Here is a 20752-nt window from a genome sequence, read left to right on the forward strand (position 1 = left end):
CCTGCCAACTTTGTTCAGTCCCCATTTTAAAACTCAAATTAGTTTTCCTCAGTCTGCCAGCCAGCTTCAGACAACCTCCTCCCATACTCCCCAGTATTAACTTAAGCAACATAACTTTCAGTATGGCCTGTAAGTAAGGGAACAAGGAAGAGAACTGTAAGGCCCAAACTCAGTGCTAGGTAGGGGACTCCAAATCAGACAGTTTCCAAAGCAGATTCAAGTCTTTGCCCTGCTGCTTATTACCTGAGTGACCTTGAGCAAGTTGCTCAATCTTTCTTAGCCTCGGGACCCCCATAATAGCATTGTGGTGAGGGATAAAATAGATAGAGATGTAAAGTGCTTAAGGTAGCACTTACCAGTAAATGAACTTCATGAAATGTTGTCATCTATTTCAAAGTAAGACTAAAATAATTTGAACCTTTTTTGTGATTTTGCCACCATTTGTATGGATAGTGGGAAATTTATCACACATTTAGCGTAATATGATTTGTAGATCCTGATATCTTAAAATGTCAGCTTCTGGAGAGTATCAGCTGTGTTGTGTTTGGTATAATTCCAAACATTTTACAATATGAGAATCAGTAAATTATTTACCCAGGATAAACCGAAAATTAAATGTAGTATATTCATTTCTGGATTGTTTATGTATCTAAAGCAATTGTGCATAAGATCATACTGTGTTTCTTGAAAATTCAATGCCTATATTTCAGTGGCTGTGCTGTATCACATAAAGTTGATGGAAAAGTCTGGAAAGGTCATTAAGATAATTCCCACCAACCCTGCCTTCATCCAATGAAGGAATCTTCACTTGACAGAGAGTCATCCAGACCCTACCTAAAAATTTCACTTTTAGTGACTTTAAAATCATCATACTCTTTAAAATTCTAGCACAATAGCAGGAATTTTATCAGCACTGGTTAGAGTTTTGAGTGAAATAATAGTCTACCATAGACACATATTAGTAATTTAAATTACATACTGACAAATTACTAGTTCTGTAAATTACATTGGAAGTGCACACAAAGGCAGATCATACAAAGGAGATGATTGGAATTCCCTGGTTTACTTCGTGGGTTTCTAGCAAATGTCCCTGTTCTTCAGTGATATGTGTAAGCTAGCTGATTTAGGTGGTATGATTATGCTGCTTGCATCCAATTAGTTTATCACTTTGGTATTCTTGGGTGAGTGAAGAGAGGCATTATTTTGCAGAATAAAATGAGACCTGGATGAGAGCAAACACTGATGATCTATCAAGGTGTGAGGGCAGACCAGATGAAACCTGGCCTATGGAAGTGAACATGGGCTCTCACCTGCCTTTCCCAGGTTACCCATACCTGGTCCCCAAAGGAACCATTTCTTATTGCAGTGTTGCATAAAGACTGTCTATTGCAATCACTTTCCAACAGCTGCCATATCAGCAGTTGTAGCTTGAAGTTCTTTAGCTAATCTCTACAGGGTTTCTTTAGTGTGTGGTCACCACTTCCCAGCTCCTAATTCAGAATGTTCAGCTACCCTGCTGCTCTCCTTCATGCCAGCATGATCAGACACCCTGCCAAGATGGGATGCAGCCAGCCAAGCTTGGCTTCCCGGGACTGGCCACATTCCAGGAATTCGTTATGGAAGATGCTGCCCTGCCAGTTGGTGTTGAGGATGGTGGACGGATGATGCTAATGAGACTTGCAGAAGCTGGAGTTCTGTTATTTACAGCAGGCCTGAGACTTCCAACCGAGAACTGGGAAGGATTTGATAAGCTCTTGGCTTTACACTTTTAAGCTGTTCCTGATTGTGCAAAGCTAATGTTTAGGATCCTGGTGAGATGTCAAATGTGCAAAAGGTATTACAATTCATTTTGGTGAGGAAGAGGGAAATTGAATATGTCTTGCTGATAGGAGTGACAAACTGGGGGTCCCCGAAGACAGAATGCAGCTCACAGATGTGTGACTTGCATGGATTTTGACTGGCATAGGATTGATTTTTTTTTTTTTTTTAAATCTTTAGGTATGGCTGCAAGCTTTAGTTCTGCCATAATAGCCAATCCCCAACTAGTCAGTTTAATAAAATCAGCTTAATGGAAGCAAGACAGGTTTTTTTCTGTCATCTTTTGAAGAGTTAGTTTCTATACAAAGGTACTTTTCAACAAGTACTTCTCAAATAGTTATTATTTTGAAAAATATCTTGTACACATGGCTAATAGTATTGCAATTCCACCTGGTAAGTTCATGTGCTTTCTATTAATGCTCTATTGTCTTTTGGATCCTCAAATGCTAAATGAGCTGTGAATTAACTAATTGTAAGAAGTGACTTTTTTGTTCTTATCTCATTTTACCCCTTTTCTACCTATATTCCAATTAAGTTAGGATCAGGTGGCAATGAAATTATTATTAAAAATCAGTGTTTAGGGATCCCTGTGTGGCTCAGCTGGTTAAGCATCTGACTCTTGGTTTTTGGCTCAGGTCATGATCTGAGGGTTGTGAAACTGAGCCCCATGTCAGGCTTGTGCTCTGTGGGGAATCTGCTTGAGATTCTCTCTCTTCCTCTCTGTTTGCCCCTTCCTCCATGATCTCTCTCTCTCCCCCCCTCTAATCATCATCATCACCATCATCATCATCAGTGTTTAGCAAAAAAGTTTTAGAAGTCCTCGCAGAAGGCTCTTGATTTCAAGTTATACTTGATCAATAAAATTCAGTCCTAGAAAATTATGGATGAAATCTCCTAACTCTTTGATCACAATACTTTATCTGCATTTAAATTGGCTAGTCACTGCACTATTTGCCTTTTAAGAGCTATTACTCAGGTCCCATATGATCACTGTGAAACTACAAGAGCTTCAGAGACTCATTTGTTCATATTCTATGTATTCCCTTGATTATATCTTACTGAGAGGTTCAGAAACAAACAAGATCTACAGGAAAACCATTACCAATACAGGCCCTGTCAGAACTCAGGTTATCGTTGTGGACTTTTAGCTCTATTCTCTGCCTCTTCCTTAGGCAGTCTAACTTCAGGTTAAGAAAGCAGGTCTACCTGTTGGGACCATCTTAGGGGTTCACATTCAACAAAAAATGGTCACTCTGTTCCAGATTTGGTCTTGTGCTTGACTTATATTCATATCTAACTGCACAAAAGTCTCTTCATCTTTATCCTTTTCAAAGGTTTAAGTCCAAGTCTGACATCTCAGATGTAAGAAGACACTATTCCAAAAGTGATTATTGTTTGTTCTTAATAGTTGTTCTAGTATTTTATAGTGTAACATTTTTTCACATGTCCCTAATGATTGCAGCTGGATTTTGACTAACAATTTGGAAAATATATAGTGACCAAATAATCAGGCAGTTTAAAAAAAAAAATCAGTAATACAACAATTGACAAAATGAAGGGCAGTTTCTACCGGGTGCATTTTATATTTCAGATGCAAGTAACACTTGGTATGCATGTAAGTTTGCAGGCCCCTTGCAGAAATTCTGATGTCATCAGATGGCTGGTAATGTTGGCATATGTAATTTCCTGCTTTCTTAGTTTCTCTTTTTTATATTTCTAAGAGTTACCAAGGAAATGATAAGTGCTTAGTTGCAGCATCTTTCTATGTCTTTCCATGTACTTTGCAAAACCTTGGAGGGTAGTTTGCATTTAGCAAGAACACGAAAGAGCAGAAACATAAAATAAATGAACTAAATAATTTACATGGTAGTAACTGTTCCAATGCAGAATGGAGAGGATTTTGAGTGATCATAGATCTGAACATCATTTTTAGCAGCTGAATAGTGTTCCATTGGGTGGAGGAACCATTCACTCACTACTGACTGAGCTTCTACTCAACAGACACTATGTTTGAGGCACGGTCCCCAGGACTGGAGTTAAACTCATGAATAAGAAAGGCAAAAATTCCTCCTCTCCGAGTTTAATTCTTGTGGTAAAAACAGACAATAAATGAAGTAACTATGTAAGTATATAACATAACTTTAAGTAGTGACTAGATGTACAGTTCTTATAAATTAGGTAATTTAATAATATTTTTCTGTAGCTTCTACTTGTATGAGTGTGCTTTTATTAAGGCTAGGTAATATCAAAAGGGTTTACCATAAAATAGCATCTTTTACTAGGGAGCAAGATTTGATCCAGAGCTCCTTCTCAAATAACTATGATAAATTGAATTGAATCTCTTTCTGTTTTTCTCTGAACTCCAGGTGTTCACATAAAGTGTGTGTCCCTCTAGGCTGCCTTAGGCGCTAAACTTGAAGTATAAGAAAGTGTTGTCTTTTTATTGAGTTTACCTCAAGGGTCTCTGGGCTATATCTTCTCAGGAGTATCACACTAGCATTATGGTGTCAAACTACCATCAACTGAACTGGGGGTGTTAAGAGACTGGATAACCTTAAACCTGACATTGCCAGGCTGTGGAGATGTAGACTGGATGGACAGGACTCTGGGGCATCTGGGAAGGAAAGGTCAGGAGCTGAGAGAAGTTCAGTACATTCTGATTTTCAGGGACCAATGATACATCTATGGCTTTTACTAGCTGGCGGGACATGAAGTACTCCTATTAGTCAAGTCACTTCTAAAAGTGCAAAATGACAAAAAACTGTCATATAAACTCTATTTCTGATTTATACATAGCTTGGACAAGGGAGGATGATATGCAATTGCAGATAAGAAATAAATAAGCACTTGACAGCAGGAAGAATTATTTCTAAAGAATTAGAACAGGGTGTTGTGGATTCTTGGTTAGCAAAGCTTTCAAATTAAGACAGATTGACTAGTCTTTGAATAACTAGTTTAGTGTTATTGTCTGAAAAAAAATAGGGTTTCTTCTTTTCACCTTAGGGGCTGAAATACTTGAATAGGAATTTTGAAGACTTAAGTCAAATTCTTTTTTGATTAAAAGTGAAATTTAGTAGAATTCCAAGTACATTTGGCTATCTTTGAATTAGCCATCTTAGTTTTTCTTGTTTTATTTTTCCTTTCCTTTTGTGAAAGATTATTTTCAAATTATAAGAGTAATGCAAGTTTATTATAGAAAATTTGCAAAGTACAAAAATAAAGGGAAAACTAAAATCACCCATAATCCTCACTTTCAGAAATAATTCTGTTAATATTCTTGGTGTATTTCCTTATATTTAACTTTTTTTGCCTATGAATGAAGATATATTTCCAAATTTGTATCATGTGGCATAACTGGTATTTTGTCATGCTTTGAACACTTCTTCAAGGAGCTAATTTATGTGTTTGCATTATGTTCTACCATGTAATTATATAATAGTTCATTTAATATTTTTTTTTCCCCCTCAGCATTTAGATTTTTTCCAAAATCATGTTCTGGGCTCCTGGGTGGCTCAGTTGGTTGAGTGGCCTGCTCTTGATTTCAGCTCAGGTCATGATCTTAGGGTCTTAGGATCAAGCCCCTTGTGGGCTCCACACTCAACGGGGAGTCTGCTTGAGGATTCCCTCTCTCCCTTTCCCTCTACTTCTGTGCCTGCTCATGTGGGCTTTCTCTCTCTCTAAAATAAATAAATCTTTAAAAATCATGTCCTAATAAACTTATAATGAATGAATTTCTTTATAAATAAACCTTGGATTCCATCTTAGGATAGCTATATTAAGTTGCTATTTTGTAGGTCAAAAATACTGGTAACTTTCTATGGTTCAAACTGATGCTTAGGGTTACTGGGTCAAAGAGATTGAACATTACTAATTTTTACAATGGCCATGTTGTGGTATAATTGCATGTCATACAATGCTTTTATTTAAAGTATACAGTTCAGTGTTTTTTAGGATTACTTATAGAGACATGTAACTATAACTGCACTCAATCTGAGAAAATTCTCATCCCCAAAAGAAACCCCATACCCATTAGCAGTCATTCTCATTTGCCCCCAGCCCTCTCAGTTTTAGGCAACCACCAATGTACTTCCTTTCTTTATGGATTTGCCTATTTGGGCAATTTGTAAAAATGGAATAATACAATACATGGTCTTCAGTGACAGGCTTCTTTCACTTAGCATAATGTTTCCAAGATTCCCCCATGTTGCGGCATGCATCAGTGCTTCTTCATTTCTTTTGTTGGCTGAATATTATTCCATTATATGGATACACCACATTTTATTTATCCATTCCTCTTCAGTTGATGGACATTTGGGTTGCTTCTGCTTCTTGACTATTATGAATAATGCTGCTCTGAACATTCACATACAGATTTACATTTTTTAAAATTAACAAATAATGTATTATTTGCTTCAGGGGTACAGATCTGTGAATCATCAGTCTTATTATTTTTTTTTAAAGATTTTATTTATTTATTTGACAGAGAGAAATCACAAGTAGATGGAGAGGCAGGCAGAGAGAGAGAGAGAGAAGCAGGCTCCCTGCTGAGCAGAGAGCCCGATGCGGGACTCGATCCCAGGACCCTGAGATCATGACCTGAGCCGAAGGCAGCGGCTTAACCCACTGAGCCACCCAGGCGCCCCGAATCATCAGTCTTATACAATTCTTAGCACTCCCCATAGCACATACTCTCCCCAATATCCCTCCCGCCACCAATTTTCATTCTTCTTGAATATGTAGCTAGGAGCAGAATTGCTGGGTCATATGGTAGCTCTAATGTTTAAACTTTTGGGGAGCCACCAGATTGTTTTCCAAAATGGCTGCACTATTTTCCATTTCCACCAGCAATGTTGGAGTGTTCTAATTTCTCCCTATCCTTGTCAATACTTGTTATTCTAGTGGGTACAGAGGGATATTTCACAGTTATTTTCATTTGCCTTATCCTGATAGCTAATGATGTCAACATCCTTTCATGTGGTTATAGGTGGAGCATTTACTTTTATGGTTCATGATAAATTTGACCTATTTTCCTCTCCAGAAAATGGTGTTACTTTTAATGCCAATAGCCATATATCAACTCACTGAAACTTTACCAGCTTCAATACTAAAATTTTTAAAAGTTGTGTTATTTTGATTTCTAATTTCACTTTATTTCCACTCCTTTGATTTATCCTGTGTGTGTATGCATTCCATAAGGAATGAATTAACCATTGATCTAAGTTAATATATTTTTTTGATTCGAGAAAAGATTAAGGCACCTGGATGGCTCAGTTGGTTAAATGTCCAACTCCTGGTTTTGGCTCAGGTCATGATCTCATGGGTTGTGAAATCAAGCTCTGCTTGGGGCTCTGCACTCAGAGGAGAGTCTGCTTAGAGATTCTTTCCCTCTGCCCCTACCCCCACTCACACACACACATTCTCTCTCTCTCTCTCTCTAAAATAAATACATAAATCTTAAAAAAGGAGAAAAAGTAAAAAAGACTAGCCTGAAGCAAACTGACCTAAGCCAGTTGGGCCACACACAATTGTTAGGTTGTTCATAATAGCACCTGGGTACATCACAATGATTGCCAAAAAGTTTGCAGTAAGTAGGAGTTTGACTACTCCCTATCCTATAACTTTCCTACTTGTTTTTTTTTTTTTTAAAGATTTTATTTGTTTATTTGAGAGAGAGAGTGAATGAGAGGGGAGGAGAGGTCAGAGGGAGAAGCAGATTTCCTGCCGAGCAGGGATCCTGATGCAGGGCTTGATCCTGGGACTCCAGGATCATGACCCGAGCTGAAGGCAGTTGCTTAACCAGCTGAGCCACCCATGTGCCCCCCTACTTGATTTTAATGAGAGGTGATCTCAGACCAAATTCTGCTGCTTATAAAGACATTTATTCAAACAAAAATTTATTGGCAAGTCAGGTCAAATAGTTCAGACACTGTTCAATAAGCTTTATGAAGTCCAAGCTCTCTTAATGTTAGGTGGTCAAAACACCTGAATATCTCAGAATCTCAGAAACAGACTCTCAGAAGCAGAATCTCATTGCTCTTGTGGTGGACATCAGACAACCAGAATCCTTTTACCGAATGGCAGGATTGGATAGCCTCAGGCTTCTTCCTTATGGATACACATTTGGAATTTGCTAGATTTTTATACCTTATTAATACAAGGGTTGGGGGGATGTCTCTAGAATATTATTACCAATGTGCATATCCTGCATACCACTAATTTCAGTAATTACCATCCATATCTACTATCCATTGTACTGATTAATAAGCTATTAATTTCAACAGTGAAAGTCCATTTTTAACATTGGCAAAGCACCATGCTATTAATGGCAGGCAAAACTCTCTGGAGCACTTGTAAGAGCCACATTTGGAGTATGGTTTTTTGATTATGCCTGGAGGGTGAATTCTTGATAGGACAACTGCCTGTTCCTCAGTGGCATAGTAGACCTGCCCCGCTCCATGGGCACACATAATTTCACATTATTTTTGCTAAAGGAAAAGTAAATTTTAAACATAAAAGAGCATGGAGTATCTCTCCATTTTTTTTTTCCTTAGAAAGAAAACAAGAATAAAGAAAACCATTTGTTGTTTACTCTGTGGTAAGTGTTCTGCATACATTATCTCATTTAATCTCCAAAAACCCTGTGTGTAATTATTATCATCTTCATTTTATGGATGGGAAAACTAAATGTGAGAGATTTTAATAATGTGTCCAGGATCACTTGGTTTGTAAATGACAGATTTGGGCGTTGTCTCTGCCTGCCCATCTTCTTACGGCATGTTGGAATGCTTGGCAGATGTTTGTTATTTTCCTATTATTTCATCTTCACTTTGGAGACTTATGAATACTCCTGATGTACATGCATGGTTGGTTAAATAAAATGTGAGATTCTGCATATTTTATAAATTTCAGGGAGAGTGTATGACTGAGTAAAATGTAATTTCTAAATTACATTGCTGGAGACATTTTGGCCTTTTATAAATATCTGTAACCAAGTTTGAGTTTTATGTCTATAAGAAAAATAAAAACACTAACAGGCTAAAGAGTTAGGAATTATTAAAAAATAATGACAGCTTCATATATGTATAACTATTAAGTAGGTGATTTAATATTTTCCTTTTATTCCATTTTCGTGTTTCACTGACAAATAAAACATTTTACATTTATGGTTTTTCATGTATTTTTTTCTCCTTGAGGATGAAAAGGAGGTGAGGATAAGTCTGACTGTAGCTTTCTTTTGCTTTTTGCAAGTCAGAATTTGCAAATAGTGTTCAATTTCACTAAGTAGAGAAGTGAGGTGTTCCACTGAATTATCTCTAACTTAGAAGGCTGTTGTTTTTTTTTTGTTGTAGTTGTTTAGCAGAATTATGGAGTCTGCGATTTAAATGAAGCTACATTATGTTCTTGGAGAACTCAAATAGAATATAAGATGACTTGGTAGCATACTTTATAATTTTTATTTTAATAATGTATTTTTTAAAAAATATACTTGGATATTTATTTTTTTCTTTTCTTTTCTTTTCTGTATCAGAGGTAGAAATGAAGCCATTTCTTTTTGTCATTTTCCATTATTTCCTTTTATTTCTCCCACATGTGCCCTGGATAATATCCTGGCTAGATATGATTGTAGGTTATTTGCACTGGCAGATTCTGATTCCATTGCCAATCAGCAACAATAGGAGCATTGTCTCCCCCCACTTTCATATTCTGCACACTCCATTTAGAAATGAGAAAAAGTCTCAAAGGTAGGCACTACTATATTACCAAAGCAGGCAGCAAAGTTCCCCCAGGAAGGCCCTGAGCTGGAGTGAGAGCATGTTAAGAGGGGGAGAAAGTAATGAGCACTTTTGAAAAATGAGGTTATGTAAGTTAGAGCTGCCCAGAGATGCTCTGAAAGTCTATTAGACACAGTTCTTTGAAAGGGGTTTAAATGAAACTAAATGCAGTAACAAAACTCTCTCACTCGAGAGAATTTAAAATGATTCCTCAGAATTAATTGACACTATCAGAAGGCTGGAACATGCTTGTCTGTCTGAAAAGTGTGTTCAGTGTTTTGGAAGGGTCACTTTCTATAGTATATAAGTGACTGGAAAATCAATACCTTTTCTTTAAAGCTGCCACCTAGTTTGTAGCACTGGGTATTTATGTCCACCATGGCATCTGGGAAGTCGTCACTCCATCTTTAGTGCTTGACTATTTGGTTTACTTCATTTCCCAAACCTATCCATATCTGTTTTCTTTCTGTCTCTTAAAAACAAAACAAAACAAAACAAAACAAACGAAAAACCAATGTGTTTCTAATTAATCTTGCAAATCCTTTAATACTGACATCAATTTTGTTTGTCATGATTTCTCAGTAGTGCTTGTGGTTGAGTGTAACTGAAATTTGTTCTAGGTATTTTGTCCAACTTTCTATTTCTAAACCCAAAATGAGCCTTTAGAATAAGCTGTGAATTATTCCCCCCATCATGAAGACAGAGTCACAGTCCTCGGATGAGTCTTTAAGTGTCCATTGCTCCTTTTTGTGTTTGGCTCTAGATTTATTTTAAAGCCTCAAGTTAGCAATTTGACATGATACATTCATGATTTGGATAGTCATGAGACCATGGGAGTTTGCTGTTACTATTCTTTTAACTTCTGAGATAAGGTGATAGGAATTACTGTCTCTTTAAGACTGACTATAAATTCATTTTATTCTAGATCCAGAATAGCCACTGTTTTAAGATTTAGTTCTGATACTTGTGGTTGTTGTCATGGGAGTTTCCATTTCTTTAGCTTGGAAGACCCATCCAGATGAAAGCAAAACTGTAAAAATTATGGCAAACCTCTGGTTTGCAGCATGGATTTCTTAAGTAGAAGAAAACTGGAAACCAAACTGTTTCTTCATTTCTTGTCTTCAAATTGTTGCCAGGGGGAAAGATTATGCACAGATCACTGGGTTAAGCAAGGGTTATTGTTCCCCCTGCCATGCACAGAGCAGTAAGTCATTCTCCTTGAAATTACATCTTCACTAGGACCAGTATAGAAAACATAGTTCTATTTCTGTTGGAAGTACAAGGTCACAGCCATTCACCTGGAAATGATCCTTCACAATTATTCTCAGGAAAATACTTTGGAAAAATACTCTCTGCTCTTCATGGTTCAATGATGTAAAATGTTTGTACTGAACTTGTTATGGGCACTAAAGGCAGGGAGCTTGTCCAACAGATAGACCTGTGGTCTGGTACTATATTTGGCAAGACAGTCAGCTGGAAGATGGCAGAAAATATGCCAGTTCATTCCATTTACCATCTTAGAAGTTATTGGCAGCATCAATCATTATAATAACAGCAGAATTTACATTTGCAGAGGCTTTAATCTGATGATTCAATATTCTTATGAGATAGGTAAGACAGTTGTTAAATTTTTTTTATTACAGATGAGATAACTGCAGTCTGTCTCATCTAGCAAGAAATTAATAGTGGAATTGGGACATCAGTGTGCTTTCCTCTCCAGCCTGGCTTGTCATTTTTTGTAAACAGTGCATTGACTATTCCCACTAGAAGGAGGAGGAGAGCTCAGAGTAAAGAGTACCCTTTGGGTTAATTGTAGAAATTATGCCATTTACTATAACACAGTGTACAGCTAACTAATCAGTGGGAAATTGAACATCATAACAATGAAATCACAGTTCTTCATGTATGATGAACAATGAGTTGTTAAGGGATAAAGGCAACATAAGAATTTTATCTCTTACCTGATAAATCCTCATGGAAAATTAAGAAACATCTGCTCTGAATGTGTGAAAATCATAGAAAACAAAGACATTTGGGAAATTATTTTCTTCAAACTTTCACTTTACAACTAAAAAGAGAGAGAGAGAAGTTCAGAGACTTAAAATTATTTGCCCCAGGTTACACAGTTAGAAAATAACAGAGCTAAGAGTTGGATCTGTATCTTCAAACTCCAGTCAATCCTGGGCTTTACTCTGTGCCATGCTCATGTTCGGCTGCCAATGGACACAGGGTCAGACCACAGTGATGGCCCCATTCACCCTGGTACTCTGATGAGCAGCACCACATGGGGAACCTCATTTTATGGGTAGGAAAATCCTGATAAAAGAATGTCCCCAGAAGCAATTAGTACGTCAGTCATGTAATGCCTCCCAAGTGCTCTTTGTCTGTCTTCTCACAGATGTAGGAGTCAACAGTGTTTCTGCTTCCACAGTGAAAAGAATTTGTGGAAAATCATCTATATATTTCAGCTGTAAGAGCTGAGAATGAAAAAAAAAAAAAGGAGACTAAAAAAAACCAAAGAATTTCTGTTCTTCAGACAGTATTGAAGTAAAGTACATATTGTCATGTTCTTTGACAATCTCAGTCATGCTGGAATCATGTCAAAATACTCGGTGAGATTCTAGACTGGCATAGTTTTGACACTCTCAAGCTGATATTTGGATAGAGCAATGTTATATTATGTCAAATTGAGGAATCTTCAAAAAATTGATATGCAAATCAGCAGTCTACTTGGCTTAAGAAACTTAAAAGGGGTTACAACTATTTAACTATCTACTGTGATCATTGATTTTTGATAGTTAACACAATATATTTAAGAGAAAATAAAACTCAGGTGCCTGGGTGGCTCAGTTGCTTGAGTGACTGCCTTTGGCTCAGGTCATGATCCCGAACTTCCCGGATCAAGTCCCGCATCGGGCTCCCAGCTCCTTGGGGAGTCTGCTTCTCCCTCTGACCTTCTCCTCTCTCATGCTCTTTCTCACTCATTCTCTCTCAAATAAATAAATACAATCTTTTAAAAAAAGAGAGAGAGAAAATAAAACTCTGGAGTAAAACTATATGGAGTGTACTCTTAACAACTCTAAGAAATAGAAAATACTGGTGAAAATGTGTTTTGAGTAAGTAGGAGGCACAGGTTTATTGGAAAGATAAATAGAGTGAGTGGTAGGAATATTTTAGTAGCTTCTCTTTATCATCTCACTGCATGAAACATTGTGTTTCACGTGGTTTTGATGCAGGCATTTTGTCAGAATTAAAGTTGTTAAGACACCCTGTAATCTTGTTCTCCCTTTAGCCCCCATCCCAATTCTGGGCAATTTTTACTTTCCACTTTATTAATTTATATGCTGTTTGGAAACTTGTAAACTTTGGGTCTGTATTGCTTTTATTTCTGAAATGAATCTTGTTTGGTGGTGTATTGTTTTGATATATTGCTGGGTTTGGTTCCCACTTGATAAATAAGATCGATCTATAGCTTTTTCATATTATTTTTTTGAAGATTTTATTTTTAAGTAATCTCTACACCCAGTGTGGTGCTCAAACTCACAACCCTGAGATCAGGAGTCAAGCACTCTACTGACTGTTAGTTAGTTCTAACTCTACTATTTTTATGAAGATTATTTAGGCATATTATTTTAAATTTAGGGAAAAAGCAGTAATATATTGTTTAGTCTATTATAACTGGGAAGTCTCCACAGGGTTATCAGATAGTCCCCAAAAGCATTATTAAAAATAAGTTTTACTCTAAGTGTAATGTGCTATTTACAGAAGAGTTAGAAATTTAATTAGGGTCTCTTGCACAGTCTGAAGCTGACAATAAGAGATTTTATTATGGCCCAGATGTCCTTCTCCCACATATCTAATACCTACTCAATTGGAAAGGAAACTCAGGAAACTTACAGGAAGAAGACAATGCTTTTCGTTTAAGTAGATGTTTCGCAGCACTTGAAAACTCATTCCCTCATAAGAATCTACAAGAGTCCTGTCTTGTTTGACCAAGAAGATATTACTGAATGACCCTTTCTACAGTTTGTTTTATGGAAACAATACATGTATTTTCATTTCCAAATACAAAGCTGTGTTATGTTCTAAATATTTTTCAAACTATCTTGTCAGAAACTTATAACTCTGAAAATCACTGTTCTAAATTTCTACAGTAAAAACCATTAAGTTTTGTTGTTGATTGAAACCACATGATTTCAAAGGGAAAAGTGTCACCATTGTGACTTTAAAGGTGGAATTGCAACATCTGAGATGCAGAAAAGTCAAGACACAAGTGAATTCTCATTAACTGTTATTTGATTGGAATAATTCATGTTTTTCTGAGGTGAGTGCATGGTTACTAACCATAAGTAGTTTGTACTGCATTAAGTTACCCACTTCTTCACCAATGGAGATTGGTGATGGGATGAAGTTTACCAGAGAAATAATGTCTGTTTTGCTTATAAATATAATATATAAACACACATTTTCAAAGCTGAAACGGTAGTAGTGTACTTTTAAGGTTAGAACAAAATGTCACACAGTTGACATTTTCTCTCTCTCTTCCCTCTCTTCTTCTCCATCTAGTTCCATAAAGGATTTGAGACAACTGATGGGAAATATTAGGATATGAATAGAAGGCTCATTGCCAGATGAGGCAATGAGCTGGACGTTCTTTACGGCTCCTTTTTCCTTGTAGATTTTGGGGAATATAAGGGCTGAATGCTGCTTGGATGTGGCAGTAGTTTCTGACTACATTCAGTCTTGACCAGAATGTGTCATCGATCCACCATCTTTCTGGCATGGGATGGGGCTGGAATATCCTAGTGACTCCTAGTACTGAGACAAATGCTCCCAGGTCTCAGGTTGAAGGAATTTCAGACCAGGGGCAGTGACTTACTGAGAATGCACAAGACAAATAACATTATTCAAGGAGATAAAACATTGTGTGATCTGCCAACCAGGAAAGCTGCTATCTCGAGGTGGGAAAATTTGTCAACATAATGAAGAATATTGTTAATGTATCAGTACTACCATTAGGATTTGGGCTGTAGTAGGTCAGTTAGTGGATCCATTTCCCTACCGTGTAAATGGCAGAAATCCCTGATTTGTGCATGAAGGAACACACAGGAAAAAACCAAATCCTGTTTTACAAAGGAAATGAGCTTTCATTTCCTTTCTTATTTATAGCTTACCTTGGGGTGTGATAGGGAGATTTCGCTTTGGGTGGAGTATTCCTCTGAACTTCATTCATTCTGTGCTATGGCTAATAGTTTTTTCTCATAACCACATCCAAGGTTGATAACTGCATAGGAAACAGCATTCCACATCTCTAGTGAGCTGCAGCGTATCTTTCTTGAAGCAAAGTGAATTGCTTCAATTGTTCTTCTTCTGTATTTTCTGATGTAATAGAAGTGCTAAAGCTATTGATTGCGTTAGACTGTCTGATGGATACTGAAGGCCATTTAATAGCATGTTTCAGAAAACAACTGAATCAGACTCTGAGCTCACCAAAGTTTGGCAGGAAAGCCTATTTCCCCATCCTCTCTATCATACTGAAATTTTATAAGCATAAGTGGTGTGTTTTTATGTACAGAGAACACACTATCCTGGGTGTATCTGGAAGACTTTGGTTAGTTTTGAGCAAGGGAAAAATAACAGGGCTACTGAAGACCTCAAGAAGGTATCAGAGACTCTAACTTCAATATATCTCGAGCCCGCTCATTTGTTGTAAGAATAGCTTTCTCCACGGCTGCTCTCTGTGAACCTCGCTTGACTTACCCTTTTGACTTCCAGCACTAATTCTTGTCTTACTCCAAGAGCCATAGACATTAAGAGAGCATGGGCTCCCACATGAGAATAGGCCTAGACAGTTCAGACTCTGTGGCAGGACCAACAATAGCAATTGTAGGGCCCAGTGCAGAATGAAAATGCTAGACCCCTAGTTTAAAAAGTATTAAGAATTTTTAGGAGCACCTGGGTGGCTCAGTCATTAAGCATCTTTCTTCGTCTCAGGTCATGATCACAGGGTCCTGGGATTGAGTCCTGCATTGGGCTCCCTGCTCAGCGGGAAGCCTACTTCTCCCTCTCCCACTCATCCTGCTTGTTTCCTCTCTTGCTGTCTCTCTCTTTCTGTCAAATAAATAAATAAAATCTTTAAAAATTAAAAGAAATAAGAAGTATTAAGAATTTTAAGCCTGTGACAGTAGGGTGTGTTAAACCAAGCTCAGGACTCTTCTAAGCATGGAGTACTCTGTGACTCCAGGGGTTGAATGCCTGGGAAGCTGGCCCAGCTCATTGGTCTAGAAATCCAGAGAGAGATGGACTTGCTTTCAATCTACAGGGTTTAAAAGCAATAATGGAATTAATAAATTTTTTGTATGGCATCTCAGAAAATTAACTTTAAGGAAACCACTGAATTACAAGGTGGATGATAAGAGCTTACACTCCTTTATTTAGTAGCAAACTCCTTTTTCTGAGAAGTTTCACTGGGTAGATCCAAGAGTTTTTTATTTGTGCCAGCCTCGGAGTCAAGCAGATCCATGGAGGCATTGAGAGGCGACTCCTGAAGGCCCAGTTTGGGTAGAGGTGACATTCTCAAATTCCTGGGATAATCATAGAAGGCTCAAAATCAATGTTTTATTTATGTCTCCAGACCTGATTGCTTTAATTACTTAGAGCTTTAGAGTAAAGATTCTCACAGAACTTAAAGAGATAAGAAAACTTCTCCTCGCAAGATCTGGTGTGTGGCAGTGGTGGCACCCAGTGACTTCTCATGTTTAACTCACTAGAAATTATGTTTGTACTTAAACTCTCACTAGTGACTAGTTTTGCACAGCTGCTCAGCTTTCAATGGATGGACTGCGACAATGGAGGAAAAAGCATTAACTACTCTGAGGGAATGTTCTAGAGCCATTGAAAAGCTAGTGAAAGTATTGTCTGATTCTTTTTGCAATAACACAAAGTATTAAGGAAAAATGAAAACATATAATAAATGATAAAAATTAAAACACAATAGAGAAAGTTCTTCTAAATTTCTATAAGAAGAAAGTAGACCTTATCTTTTTTTTTTTATTTTTTTTTTATTTTTTTTTAATTTTTTATTTTTTATAAACATATATTTTTTATAAACATATATTTTTATCCCCAGGTCTGTGAATCACCAGGTTTACACACTTCACAGCACTCACCAAATCACATACCCTCCCCAATGTCCATAATCCCACCCCCTTCTCCCCAACCCCCTCCCCCCGGCAACCCTCAGTTTGTTTTGTGAGATTAAGAGTCACTTATGGTTTGTCTCCCTCCCAATCCCATCTTGTTTCATTTATTCTTCTACCCATTTAAGCCTCCATGTTGCATCACCACTTCCTCATATCAGGGAGATCATATGATAGTTGTCTTTCTCTGCTTGACTTATTTCGCTAAGCATGATACGCTCTAGTTCCATCCACGTTGTTGCAAATGGCAAGATTTCATTTCTTTTGATGGCTGCATAGTATTCCATTGTGTATATATACCACATCTTCTTGATCCATTCATCTGTTGATGGACATCTAGGTTCTTTCCATAGTTTGGCTATTGTGGACATTGCTGCTATAAACATTCGGGTGCATGTGTCCCTTTGGATCACTACATTTGTATCTTTAGGGTAAATACCCAATAGTGCAATTGCTGGGTCATAGGGCAGTTCTATTTTCAACATTTTGAGGAACCTCCATGCTGTTTTCCAGAGTGGCTGCACCAGCTTGCATTCCCACCAACAGTGTAGGAGGGTTCCCCTTTCTCCGCATCCTCGCCAGCATCTGTCATTTCCTGACTTGTTGATTTTAGCCATTCTGACTGGTGTGAGGTGATATCTCATTGTGGTTTTGATTTGTATTTCCCTGATGCCGAGTGATATGGAGCACTTTTTCATGTGTCTGTTCGCCATCTGGATGTCTTCTTTGCAGAAATGTCTGTTCATGTCTTCTGCCCATTTCTTGATTGGATTATTTGTTCTTTGGGTGTTGAGTTTGCTAAGTTCTTTATAGATTCTGGACACTAGTCCTTTATCTGATATGTCGTTTGCAAATATCTTCTCCCATTCTGTCAGTTGTCTTTTGATTTTGTTAACTGTTTCCTTTGCTGTGCAAAAGCTTTTGATCTTGATGAAATCCCAGTAGTTCATTTTTTCCCTTGCTTCCCTTGCCTTTTGCGTTGTTCCTAGGAAGATGTTGCTGCGGCAGAGGTCGAAGAGGTTGCTGCCCGTGTTCTCCTCAAGGATTTTGATGGATTCCTTTCGTACATTGAGGTCCTTCATCCATTTTGAGTCTATTTTTGTGTGTGGTGTAAGGAAATGGTCCAATTTCATTTTTCTGCATGTGGCTGTCCAATTTTCCCAGCACCATTTATTGAAAAGGCTGTCTTTTTTCCATTGGACATTCTTTCCTGCTTTGTCGAAGATTAGTTGACCATAGAGTTGAGGGTCTATTTCTGGGCTCTCTATTCTGTTCCATTGATCTATGTGTCTGTTTTTGTGCCAGTACCATGCTGTCTTGATGATGACAGCTTTGTAATAGAGCTTGAAGTCCGGAATTGTGATGCCACCAACGTTGGCTTTCTTTTTCAATATCCCTTTGGCTATTCGAGGTCTTTTCTGGTTCCATATAAATTTTAGAATTATTTGTTCCATTTCTTTGAAAAAGATGGATGGTACTTTGATAGGAATTGCATTAAATGTGTAGATTGCTTTAGGTAGCATAGACATTTTCACAATATTTATTCTTCCAATCCAGGAGCATGGAACATTTTTCCATTTCTTTGTGTCTTCCTCAATTTCTTTCATGAGTACTTTATAGTTTTCTGAGTATAGATTCTGTGTCTCTTTGGTTAGGTTTATTCCTAGGTATCTTATGGTTTTGGATGCAATTGTAAATGGGATTGACTCCTTAATATCTCTTTCTTCTGTCTTGCTGTTGGTGTAGAGAAATGCAACTGATTTCTGTGCATTGATTTTATATCCTGACACTTTACTGAATTCCTGTATAAGTTCTAGCAGTTTTGGAGTGGAGTCTTTTGGGTTTTCCACATATAGTATCATATCATCTGCAAAGAGTGATAATTTGACTTCTTCTTTGCCGATTTGGATGCCTTTAATTTCCTTTTGTTGTCTGATTGCTGAGGCTAGGACCTCTAGTACGACGTTGAATAGCAGTGGTGATAATGGACATCCCTGCCGTGTTCCTGACCTTAGCGGAAAAGCTTTCAGTTTTTCTCCATTGAGAATGATATTTGCGGTGGGTTTTTCATAGATGGCTTTGATGATATTGAGGTATGTGCCCTCTATCCCTACACTTTGAAGAGTTTTGATCAGGAAGGGATGTTGTACTTTGTCAAATGCTTTTTCAGCATCTATTGAGAGTATCATATGGTTCTTGTTCTTTCTTTTATTGATGTGTTGTATCACATTGACTGATTTGTGGATGTTGAACCAACCTTGCAGCCCTGGAATAAATCCCACTTGGTCGTGGTGAATTTTTTTAGTCTTGCAGTTAATTTAATTTTTTCTTTTTCCTTTTTCCTTTTTTTTTTTTTTTTCTCGCCTTCGGGTAAATTTTTTTTTTTTTTTAACTGTTACCTTTTTCTTTTTTAACGATTTTTTACTAGTTTATCTAATATATATATATATTTTTTTACATTTTTCTTAGGTGTTTTCTTTTTTTAAAAAAATTCTTTTCTTTTCTTTCCTTTTTTTTTTTTTTTCTTTTTTCTTTCTTCCTTTTTGAACCTCTTTTTATCCCCTTTCTCCCCACTCACGATTTTGGATCTCTTCTAATTTGGCTAAAGCATATTTTCCTGGGGTTGTTGCCACCCTTTTAGTATTTTACTTGCCCCTTCATTTACTCTTATCTGGACAAAATGACAAGACGTAAAAATTCACCACAAAAAAAAGATCAAGAGGCAGTACCGAAGGCTAGGGACCTAATCAATACAGACATCGGTAATATGTCAGATCTAGAGTTCAGAATGACAATTCTCAAGGTTCTAGCCGGGCTCGAAAAAGGCATGGAAGATATTAGAGAAACCCTCTCGAGAGATATAAAAGCCCTTTCTGGAGAAATAAAAGAACTAAAATCTAACCAAGTTGAAATCAAAAAAGCTATTAATGAGGTGCAATCAAAAATGGAGGCTCTCACTGCTAGGATAAATGAGGCAGAAGAAAGAATTAGTGATATAGAAGACCAAATGACAGAGAATAAAGAAGCTGATCAAAAGAGGGACAAACAGCTACTGGACCACGAGGGGAGAATTCGAGAAATAAGTGACACCATAAGACGAAACAACATTAGAATAATTGGGATTCCAGAAGAAGAAGAAAGTGAGAGGGGAGCAGAAGGTATACTGGAGAGAATTATTGGGGAGAATTTCCCCAATATGGCAAAGGGAACGAGCATCAAAATTCAGGAGGTTCAGAGAATGCCCCTCAAAATCAATAAGAATAGGCCCACACCCCGTCACCTAATAGTAAAATTTACAAGTCTCAATGACAAAGAGAAAATCCTGAAAGCAGCCCGGGAAAAGAAGTCTGTAACATACAATGGTAAAAATATTAGATTGGCAGCTGACTTATCCACAGAGACCTGGCAGGCCAGAAAGAGCTGGCATGATATTTTCAGAGCACTAAACGAGAAAAACATGCAGCCAAGAATACTATATCCAGCTAGGCTATCATTGAAAATAGAAGGAGAGATTAAAAGCTTCCAGGACAAACAACAACTGAAAGAATTTGCAAATACCAAACCAGCTCTACAGGAAATCTTGAAAGGGGTCCTCTAAGCAAAGAGAGAGCCTACAAGTGGTAGATCAGAAAGGAACAGAGACCATATACAGTAACAGTCACCTTACAGGCAATACAATGGCACTAAATTCATATCTCTCAATAGTTACCCTGAATGTGAATGGGCTAAATGCCCCTGTCAAAAGACACAGGGTATCAGAATGGATAAAAAAACAAAACCCATCTATATGTTGCCTCCAAGAAACACATTTTAAGCCCGAAGACACCTCCAGATTTAAAGTGAGGGGGTGGAAAAGAATTTACCATGCTAATGGACATCAGAAGAAAGCAGGAGTGGCAATCCTTATATCAGATCAATTAGATTTTAAGCCAAAGACTATAATAAGAGATGAGGAAAGACCTT

General features: G+C 37.4%; 1 protein-coding gene across 1 annotated transcript in view; it reads left to right on the forward strand.

Annotated features, from left to right (window-relative positions):
- Positions 1-1772, forward strand: part of LOC131827925 (dual 3',5'-cyclic-AMP and -GMP phosphodiesterase 11A-like) — a 59199-nt gene extending 57427 nt beyond the window's left edge. The window contains exon 3 of the mRNA XM_059168870.1: positions 1536-1772. Coding sequence (XP_059024853.1) covers positions 1536-1772 — 237 coding nt within the window. The remainder of the gene's footprint in view (positions 1-1535) is intronic.
- The last annotated feature ends 18980 nt before the right edge of the window (positions 1773-20752 follow it).

The sequence above is a fragment of the Mustela lutreola genome, chromosome 3, assembly GCF_030435805.1.
Source record: "Mustela lutreola isolate mMusLut2 chromosome 3, mMusLut2.pri, whole genome shotgun sequence".
Lineage (NCBI taxonomy): Eukaryota > Metazoa > Chordata > Mammalia > Carnivora > Mustelidae > Mustela > Mustela lutreola.